The sequence below is a fragment of the Rhododendron vialii genome, chromosome 4a (assembly GCF_030253575.1).
Source record: "Rhododendron vialii isolate Sample 1 chromosome 4a, ASM3025357v1".
Taxonomy (NCBI): Eukaryota; Viridiplantae; Streptophyta; class Magnoliopsida; order Ericales; family Ericaceae; genus Rhododendron; species Rhododendron vialii.
In genome coordinates this window covers 36,877,497-36,888,790 of record NC_080560.1, presented here as the reverse complement: position 1 = coordinate 36,888,790, position 11,294 = coordinate 36,877,497, and the positions used below count along the sequence as shown (strand labels likewise).

The 11,294-nt window shown below is 37.3% G+C and overlaps 1 protein-coding gene across 1 annotated transcript; it reads right to left on the bottom strand.

Annotated features, from left to right (window-relative positions):
* LOC131324144 (AT-hook motif nuclear-localized protein 20-like) lies at positions 1-1,321 on the bottom strand. Its single transcript, XM_058355979.1, has one exon. The coding sequence runs from the start codon at positions 1,065-1,067 to the stop codon at positions 222-224; it is 846 nt and encodes a 281-aa protein (XP_058211962.1). The 5' UTR covers positions 1,068-1,321; the 3' UTR covers positions 1-221.
* Positions 1,322-11,294: the final 9,973 nt, after the last annotated feature.

Below are 11,294 nucleotides of genomic sequence, written 5' to 3'. Positions count from 1 at the left end.
TAAGCAAACCTGGGGCTTTTTTTTATTGCAAACTTAAAGGAAACAACACAAAAGAAGCCTAATTTACATAGGAATAAGCTTTGTCCTCTAGAATTTGCTATTCCTAAATACCTATCAATACAACACCATTAAGGATTCATGAGGCTAAACCCTTTCTCCCCTTTTGCTTATTGAACATTGTTAAGGTTACAGTACTGTCTGATCTCTAGGTCTTGCCCCCTTCAATAAGGAGGCCTGGCATGATTCCAATTGTATGGATCATGATTAAGTTGCCCCCCATTAGGCAATAGATTTGGTGTCAAATTGTAAGTTGGAAGAGAAGAAGGCTCAGGGAGACCGTGTTGTTGTGGTCCCCCGCCACTTCCCGTGGCGCTGGGCAGCTCACCCTGCCCAGCGCTACCAACATCATCGTCATCCTCTAGAGGCAGCCTCTCATAGGTAGCATTAGAAAATGTGGCGGCAATGATCATGACTGGTCCTGCCGCCACCAGTGAACCGACCACACTTCCCCCCACCACTTGCCCCTGCCCGCCTGCCAGGTAAATAGTTAGGCCAGTGGAACCAGGTGGGGATGGTCCAGGCAGAAATGTCCCTGTCAATGAAAGAATCTCAAACCTTCCGTGAAGTGCCATCACAGCGCCTGGCGCGGCCGGCTGCCTCAGTGTCACGTTGGCGACCGAACCGCTTCCGCTCAGAACGCAAACCCCTCGTTGACGCCTCCGGGCATATTGGGCGATGCTCTCTGCGACATCGGTCCCTCCGGCTATCTCCATGACATGGCTACGCAGCGCGTTAGGGCTGTCTCTAGTGACAAAGATTGGGGGTTTGGGCTTGTTTTTCGATCCTGGAGGGCGACCCCTTGGTCTACGTGACCCAGGCTCCACCACCGCGCCCTCGTTCAGCTCATCCCTATTATCTCTGTCCTCGTCTTCTTCGTCGTCATCTCTAATAGAATTGTTGGAAGCTTTTTGGTTCATGGAGATTTCAAGATCTTGCTTAGGTGAGCTGGTTGCCGGATCAATTCCCGGCAAGCCCACCTGGACGCCTGTCCACCACCGGTTAGCCATTGTTGCGAATTCGATGAACAAAACTATGAAAAAAGAGAGAAGTGAGAACCCAGATATTAACTCTGAAACAAGGGCCAATACAGTTCCATTGAGAAAGAGGTATGGAGTGTGAAACTAGAATAGGAGAATTAGATGCAGTCCTGGTAGCTTACGGAATCAAGTAAAGGGAGAGAGAGAGAGAGAGAGAGAGAGAGAGAGAGAGAGTGATTGTAGATGATACTGTGAATTAAAAACAACACATAAGAGTGCTCCAAGTGGACAGAACAAAAGAGCAGACGCAAACAACAAAAGAGGAGGAAAAAAAAGAAAAACGCACTCAAAGATTAGAAATATTTGTTTTTAAATATTGTAAAAGTTTAAGCCTATTTAGGACAAGACAGTATACCAATAGCATGACATCCACAACTCCGTGGAGTTAAAGTGGTGGTCAATGCCTGACACGAATGAGCTAGCTAGTTTGTTCTCTTCCAAATTTCAAACTCCAAATTGTTTGAGTGTCATCAATTCTTGTAGTGCCGGTTCATACCTGACTTTGTGTTGATTTTAAATATCTATTTTTTTTCTGTGTTTATGATAAGTAATTGATCATTAATTTAGTTCCCGAAATAAATGAACGTCTGTGTAAGTTGGTCTCGACACAGGGAATATTTGTCGGGCCGTTAAGTTAAATTCTGGTATTAATTGAGATATGTGCAAGCTGAAAGTTAGTCCAAACACCTAAATTCGAAAGGGAAAAAATATGATAGACCAAAATTGGGTTGAATTATTTAATATATTTCTTGGATGGATGAGGTCCGTTCGGTGAAATAAGGAGCTGAGCTAGGTTTTTCCTCCTCCTCCTCCTCCTCTCTCTCTCTCTCTCTCTCTCTCTCTCTCTCTCTCTATTTTTCAGGTCCGTTCTTTCTTTCTCTCTCTCAAAAGTCTCAACATTTGGTGGAGGGGGTTGTTTCGTCGAGGGGGCATTAGGGTTTTTTCTTTAGTAATGTGTTTGGTGGGGTCTCTGTGCGCGTGGATATGGGTGGGAAGGTGGGAGGGGAGCATGTCGCTGTCTCCTTCCGACAATTTCAAAACGGAGGGCTGACCTAATACATGAGACCGACGCATTTTACTTTTCTTCTTTTCGCTTAAGGTAAAAAAATAGAGCCACGAACAAGCCGGAGCCAGGATTTGGTAAAGGTAAAAATAGAGTGGCAAACAAGCTGAGCAACCATTGAGGTGGTAGCCCAGTTGGTGAGGCTCATTACATCCCTTAACGCTGGTGGGAGTTCGAGTTCCTACAGGTACTTGAACCTCGTCTGTAGATCAAAGGAGGGAGTTTTCATCAGTTGTGCACTAAAGTAGTGCTGTGGTGACGGCCTGTTCTTCCGGACTGTAGCTATGGCTCGAACCGGACATTTCATTGGTGAGTAGGGAGCCCCTATGGTCACGCCCAACTAAAATAGTTTTGGAAAGTCAAAACTTCTTGTATACATGCGTGATATACCTTGTTAGGCCTGCCAATGGACCGGATTCGATCCAAATCCGAATCTGATAAAACTCGAATCTGAAAATCCGAAAACTTTTTTACTTCAAAAAAAAAATTTCAAAAAAATACAATTTAAAAAAAATTATTTTCCAAATAAAAATTTTAAAAATATAAAATAAAAATACAACTTCTTAAACATTTTTTTTTCAAAATAAAAAATTTACAGTTTTTTTTTTTTTAATTTTTTTTTAAAGTTCGGATTGGATTGATAACGGATTTAATTCGATTCGATCCGTATTTGGATTACCGGATTCCGATTATCAAATCGATGTTATCAGATTCGGATCGAATTTTTTGAATCGGATTCGGATTGGATCCGGTCCATTGACAGACCTATACCTTTGTGAAAAACAAGGCCTCTCAAAAGTGGATACACATGGGCCTTAATTGCCTAGTGCTTGGGCGGCCACTCCAAAACTTAGAGATAGTTCGTTCTTGTTGTCGTGCTCCCAGTCAACCGATCTTGTAAGAGTAGTATACATACTGCTTCATCAATTCAAACCTAAAATCACTCATCGCAAAGAAATATTACCACTCAAACACAACCACCATTATATTACCACTTCCCTTAAAAAGCGATTAAATCAAGTTGGTGAATTCAGATTAGTGTGCTAACTAGTACTCCCTCTGTCCCACTTTGTTCCGCCTGTTTTATTTTTGGGACGTTTCAAAAAATTGTCGGGTACCTCCAATACAAAATACCGGATTGCATTGAATAAAAAATGGGTTGTATGTCGTCAGACCACTTTTCACCGGTCATCTTTCCTAAAATCAATTGGTGGTAAGAAGAGCTTCAGTTAAATCTTCTATGGCATTCGACATCGCACGGTCATAGGAAGTGACAATGTGTAACCAAATTCATGGAGGCACTCCGGACCCAACTTATGTATCGAAATATTTCCTCGTAAATAGGACCGACTTTAGAAGTCATTGACTCATTGCGGTAGATGACAAATTGGGCTACAAGTATGAAACACTGGGTTGCATTCAGCAAATGTAATACACTTCGGGGGTGGGGCTGTTTGTGGCTGGAGGGTGGGGTGGTTTGTGTTCTGATGTTTCGGTGGTAATGATGGTGATGATGTGCATTCTGATGCAAGGGCTGCAAACTGAGGATCTATTCATCTGCTGATTCCGCCAATTTGACTATCTCGAATTGGTTGGGCTCAAAGGAATCTCGCTTTGACATTTTGATCTGATCTTACTGGGAAGTTTTTCGACTTCGACTTCTACTTATTGCTTTGTAAGCCTCATTGGGTACTCTTCTTGTAATCCGGTTGGATTGATTTCTTATCAATCCTCGGGCTTGAATAGCATATGATTGTTGTGGGGTAGGGTGCCAACCTCGTTGGGATGTTACTCTCACATTGTGATGCTATCTTTTCTTGCCCTGTTTATCGATGTACTTCATTTCGTTTTAATGAAATATATCTTTTTCGCCGTTCAAAAAAAAGAAAAATGTAATACACTTTCGATATGATGTTCTAAATTCTCTCCCAATTCAGTGCTATTCATCTTCTTCATTTTTTGATATGTGCTATTCATCTTCTTCTTCCTCTTCTTTTCTGCATTACCTCCAGCTTTTTTTATTCGTCCCATCCCGTACGTTGTTCAGTAATGTCTTATACTCAACTTCCGCGGGACGTGGAGAAACTCATGTCAGGAACATGTGTAAGGATTGAGTCCCACATTAGATAATAGAAAAAAGTTGGACCCGTAATATATAATTGGATGACTCACCACTTACAATATCTAGCTTTTTAAGTGAATATGGGTCATTCAATCTATATATACTAGGTTGGATGACTCACCATTTACAATACCTAGCTTTTTAGGTGGATATGGATCATTCAATCTATATATACTAGGTCTAGACGATGTGGTGCAGACTCCATGGATACCCAACAGATTGGGCCTGCGCACTCAGGCAACTCCGATGTGTGATAGCCATCAAGGAGATGTCGTGATGTTCTAAGAGAGCTGCAATAAGAGTGTATTCCGTTGGTTAAAAAATAATAAATGTAAAATTAACAAATGCAAAAAAAAATTGATTAGAGACCAACAATAATTTGACTTTTTATTTAGGCCAAACCGGCCCTAACTAAGACTAAGAAACCGCAACACACACACACAACTCCCCCACCCCCACCCCCTAAAAATAAATTTAAAAAAAAGGGTAGGAGCAGTATGTTTTTCGAAACGGCAAAAAGTTTATTAAGGAGAAATTCGATAGGGTACATTGCGAAAAGGTAGTATTAGTACAATATAGGCCAACAATTTACCCCCAAAAAAAAAAGCACACACACACATGGGCCGACTGTTTCTCTAATTTTTTTTTATCGGGAACAAAATTTTATTGATACTCGACAGAGGGTACGTCGAGATAAAAAGTTCAAGCCAAGACAAAAGCTACATGCATAGAACATGAAGCTAATGAAGGCTAAGACAGGAAAGAGAAAGTGGTTTGTACTAAATTGATTTTCCCGTTTCAAAAAAATAGATTTCTTGTAGATATATAGTTGGTATTTTTTTTTGCATTTCGAGAAATACTTTAATTAGCTTTTGTAAAACAAGTTTTGGTCATTATTTTTACTTGTGGATTATGCTCATATAAAATGATTAATATTAAAAAAAAATATGGGAATCTAAAACATATTTAGGAGAAAGACCAAAAGCACAGTGACATATGGATTTTGCAGAGAAACATGTATATTGTGTTACTTTTTATGTTTTACACATGCCACAGCCGTCACGTTTGTGGTGTTAAGGAAAATAATCCTACATTGGTTGGGTATGAAGCGGGATAACCACATTTTTTTTATAACTCGGGGTGTCAAGGTCAGTTGCATGCGTATGAAGGATTAATCATGACAAAAATAGTACGTAAACATGGATGACCTTTAGGGACCTTTTTTAATGGAGTGATTTTTGCACACCCGAAATCGATAACAACACTACCATAGGGGAGTGCCAAAATCAATTTGAGGAGTGTGGTTATCAATTTAGAGAGTGCAAAAAAAAATTTCCTTTTTAATCTTGGAGGCTCTTTTATTTTATTTTTATCGGCCAAAAAAGTTATATTCAAAAATCTTGACAAGGGTACATCAAGATGGGGGAGGGAAATCCAACCAACGGTTGATGAAAAAAGAAAAAAAAATGAAGTGGTCTTGGAAAGTCAAAACTTATTGTATACATGCGTGGTATACCTTGGTAGGCCTGTCAATTCGATAAGACTCGAATCTGAAAAATCGGATCGGATCTGAAAACTTTTTTACTTCAAAAATTTTAGCAAAAAAAATTATTTTCCAAAAAAATTTAAAATAAAATAAAAGTTTAAAATAAAATTACAACTTCTTAAACATTTGTTTAAAAATAAATAAATAAAGTTCGGATCGGATTGATAACGGATTTAATCCGATCTGATCCAAATTCAATCCGATCCGTATTTGGATTACCGGATTCGGATTATCAGATCAACGTCATCGAATTCGGATTGAATTTTTTGAATTGAATTCGGATTGAATCCAGTCCATTGACAAGCCTATACCTTGTGAAAAACAATGCCTCTCAAAAGTGGATACACATGGACCTTAATAGCCTAGTGCTTGGGCGGCCACTCCTAGACTTAGAGATAGTTTGTTCTTGTTGTCGTGTTTCCACTCAACCGATCCTGTAGGAGCAGTATACATACTGCTTCATCAATTCAAACCTAAAATCACTCATCGCAAAGAAATATTAACACTCAAACACAACCACCATAATATTACCACTTTCCATAAAAAGCGATTAAATCAAGTTGGTGAATTCAGATTACAAAAAATCGGGCCGACTTGACAAGTCGATGACGCAATTACATGGTCGGGGTGCCTCCAATACAAAATACCGGATTGCATTGAATAAAAAACGGATTGTATGTTGTCGGACCGCTTTCCACCATCTCTTTTAAAATTAATTGGTGGTAGGAAGAGTTTTAATTAAGTCATTTATAGCATTCAACATTGCACCCACAAGTCTGTTTTCAGAACGATAGTAAAGAGCGACATTATGTAACTAAATTCATGCAGGCACTCCGGGCCCAACATATGTATCAAAATCTCTCCTCGTTAATTGGACCGACTTTAGAAGTAGTTGACTCATTGGGGTAGATGACAAAATTGGGCTACAAGTATGAAACAGTGGGTTGCATTCAGCAAATGTAATACACTTTCGATATGATGTTCTAAATTCTCTCCCAATTTTTAGACAAAAATTCTCTCCCGATTCAGTGCTATTCATCTTTTTCTTTTTTTGATATGTGCTATTCCTCTTCTTTTCTGCATTACCCCCATCTTTTTTTATTAGTCCCATCCCGTACGTTGTTCAATAACGTCTTATACTCAAGTTTCGTGGAAGATGGAGAAACTCCTGTCAGGAACATGTGTAAGGATTGAGTTCCACATCGAATAACAGAAAAAGAGTTGGACCTTAATATACAATTAGATGGCTCACCACTTACAATGCTTAGTTTTTTTAAGTATATATGGGTCATTCAATCTATATATATTAGGTCCAAACAATGTAGTGCGGACTCTGTGGATACCCAACAAATTGGACAAGTGCACTCCCGACAACTCCGATGTGTGATACCCATTGAGGAGATGTCATGGTTGTAAGAGAACTGCAATAAGAGCTTATTCTGTTGATTAAAAAAAATAAATACAAAACTAACAAATGTTAAAAAAAAAAAATTGATTAGAGACCAACAATAATCTGACTTTTTAATTTAGGCCAAACTGGCCCTAACTAAGACTAAGAAAACAAACCACCACCACCACACACACACCCCTCCCCCCCCCAAAAAAAAAAAAAAAGTAGTATTAGTACTACATGGGCCAACTACTTACCCCCAAAAAAAAACACACACGGGCCAACTGTTTCTCTATGTTTTCTTTGTTTTTTTATCGGCAACAAAATTTTATTGATGTTAAACAGAGGATACATTGAGATAAAAAGTCCAAGCCAAAACAAGAGCTACATGCATAGAACATGAAGCTAATGAAGGCTAAGAGAGGAAAGAGAAAGTGGTTTGTACTAAATTGATTTTCTTGTAGATATATAGTTGGTATTTTTTTTTGCATTTCTTGAAATACTTTAGCTTTTGTAAAACAAGTTTTGGTCATTATTTTTACTTGTGGATTATGATTGGCCTTGTTTCAGAACACTTTCTTAAAAAATAAGTACTTATTTCATATTTTCAAACTAAAAAATAATGTAAATGAAAAATAATTTTTCAATTTTTTTTGTATCATTCAAAAGATCTCAATGAGATCTGTCAAACAAGATCTATATTGCTAGGAAAATTATTTGCATAAACACATTATTTTTAGTTTGAAATTATCTTCTAAACAAATACTCCTACTTAAAGTTAGTTCTGGAACAGGGACTTATGCTCATCAAAAAATGATTAATATTTAAAAAATTATGGGAATCTAAAACATATTTAGGAGAAAGACCAAAAGCACAGTGCCATGGATTTTGCCGAAACATGTATATTGTGTTACTTTTAATATTTTACACATGCCACACAACCGTCACGTTTGTGGTGTTAAGGAAAATAATCCTACATTGGTTGGGTATGAAGCCGATAATCACATTTTTTTTATAACTCAGGGTGTCAAGGTCAATTGCGTATGAAATGGATGATCACTTAATATAATGACGGAACATCTCTAAGTATTCAACCAATAGTTAAACTTTTGGGACAGATTCAAAGTTTTTGTGGTATAAAAGTGTGACCTATTTTAATAAGATTTTAAGAAAATTATAATCCACACCTCTGATGCCAAGCCCAATAAAAAAGGTTGCATGAATATAAATCCCAAAAAGAGACCTCACGTGAGTCGGTAACAAATCAAAATCTCAAATGCAGTTGCACGTAATTAGAAGGATATTAAGAAAAATAATCCCACATTATTTGAATATGAAATGAGTGACCACATAAGATGATACTTGGACCTATCAGCTTAATAGCTTTTTGAGTTGGATCTATAGGTTTTTTTCCATGTGAATCACATGGTATCATCATTTGTCCTTAAAAGTATTTACATGGTTAAACTATATTATGAGGTCCTATCAACATCACATATTCACATGACATTCAAATCTGCCTGTTGTACATCATTACTGTACCTCTTTTTTTTTAATATCAAAATTTACATGATGTTATTACAAAAGTAATTCCTTCGTTCAATAATTGTAGTTCATTAAGAAAAATTGTATTTCCTCCATCTCTAAATAAGTGTTCAGCGCGCAAATTTAGGCCTTTAACATTTTGCATTTGTTTTGTTAAAAAAATTAATTTTTTTTTCCCAAATGAATAGATGGGAATGAATTCTATTAGATTGTGAAAAAAAAATAGATTCTTTAACGAAAAACATGCAATTTTTTATAAGGTTTAGGTTTGCGTACTGAACACTTATTTAAGTACGGAGAAAGTATCTTTTTCATAAATAAATAAAAAAAAATGAAGCACTTTTGTGCATGATTTCCTGAATTTTTTTTGTAACACTTTTAGAATTTATTTATTGAGATCTTTAAATTAGTGCAGAAACGTAAGAAATCTATCCACGAAAGTGCTCAATTGTATAAGTCAGAGATGATAACTCAGAAGAATCCATCTATCTATATATGCTCCCTTATTTACACTAAAAGGTCAAAGAGCTTAATTATAAATATTTAAGGAGTTTAGGACTTACGTGTACTAAACTAATGGAAGCAATAATTTATCAGATATTCTTCGGACACAATATTGTCATCGCTATATTCACTACCCACCTCTAGTTGCAGGCAATCACTTTCAGTGGCCGGCAGCCGGCAACGGTGAGGTCCTCCACTGACCCTGAGTTGCATCATATGCGTGTGCTTGTTCGAGCGTGAAGTCGTCTTTCGAAAACAACTCAATGTGCTAAAATTTACGAAAACGAGAATTGATAGCTGCATGAAGTGTTTTGGCTCAATTTCAGAGTCACTCGGAGCTGTTTTTTTTTTTTTTGAGTTGTCTAAAATTCCCGCCATGTCAGAAATTTCTGCTCGGGCGACCCGTGCTGCCCGAAGTTGGTCTCGCTCTCAGTTTATTCCGCCCGGGCAGCCCTCAATCCCATCCGGGCGGTCGGACGCAGAACATATCAGTATTTAAGCTGTTTTTAGGTTTTCAACTTATTATATTATATTCACAACAGCTTTTTTTGTGAGAGGCAAGAGAGGAACTCTGAGAAATCTCATCTATAGCCCTTTGAGTAGCTGTTTTCTTTCGTATAGTAAAACCCTTGATCGTCTAATTGATCGTGGAGTAGGTATTCGTTACTGAACCACGTGAAACCTCTTTGTTCTCAGTGCTCTCTCTCTCTCTCTCTCTCTCTCTGGTTTGTTCAATTACATAGTAATAATCATGTCCATTTTCTGTGTTTGTTAACGCTTCCGCACAAGACTGCCACTATTTACTCTTAAAATGTTTTTCTAGTTTTACAACTGACAAAACTCATTGTTCACGATTTTATTACAATAGCTAAATCCGATCTTTCATTGTTCAAATAGTTCACAAGAGGGTAATTTTTATTGTATGGTGATAGTGTGTTTTTTAAATTCCATTTGGCCAAATAGAACGTGTCAAGATTTCTCTTAGTTATAAACGTCAACCATTAAGGGCTCTTACGAACGAAATTTGAGATTTTCGAAGGCCAGAATTTAGTCGCGAAGGCTGAACGAGGGTAAAAGAAGGATACTAGTGCTCCTGAGGCAAAAAAGAGCAATGTTTATAGTTTTGGGTACTGAGCTGTCACCATTGCATTTGTACAATATGCTTCACTACATGATAAACGAGACACATTCTATTACTAATACTACTAATACAGAGGCGACACGTCAAATAGTACATTTTGTTGGAACATATTATTGATATATAATATTTTCATTTCGTTTGAATGTAAATTGAATTGATTTAGAGTTGTGTCTTTCCATTGACACATGTTCGTCGTGGATAGATATGTCTTTTATGAACGGAGGCGCTCCTTTGTGACTATTCGTAGAATCACCGGTTGGTCTATATATTGCATCCCATGCATCCTACATCGTTTTGGAGATTTGATTTTTTTTCTTCTATTTGAAGTTCATTCATATGAGAAAGTACAAACACAAGTTCGGTTCGACAGACCCACCAATTTAGTGCTGCTTCAGTGGGGAGTTCGATCAAGTAGTGTTGAGAGATCATAAACGTCTATGCAAACCATAAGCACGTGACAGTATTTACATGGGTGAGCCATCTTTCAATTTGTTTGTATTTTTTTAGTTTTAATTGGGTGGCCTAAATTGATCTGTCAAAGGTTGATTGGTGTTTACTGAACCTTATCTTTTATTACTCCCTCCGTCCCTAAATAAGTGTCCGGCGCGCAAAACTAGGCCTTCAAAAAGATGCATTTGTTTCGTTAAAAAAATTAATTTTTTTTCACAAATCAATAGATAGCAATGAGTTCTATTAGATTGTGAAAAAAAATTAAAATTTTTAATGAAAAATATGCATGTTTTGTGAAGCCTAATTTTGCGCGTCGGACACTTATTTAGGGACGGAGGGAGTAGTATTTCTTGTCAAAAAAAAATCTTTTATTAGTATTTCAATTTCAGAATTGATTTTTGTCCTTCGGTCTAAAAAAAATGAAGAAACCAAAACT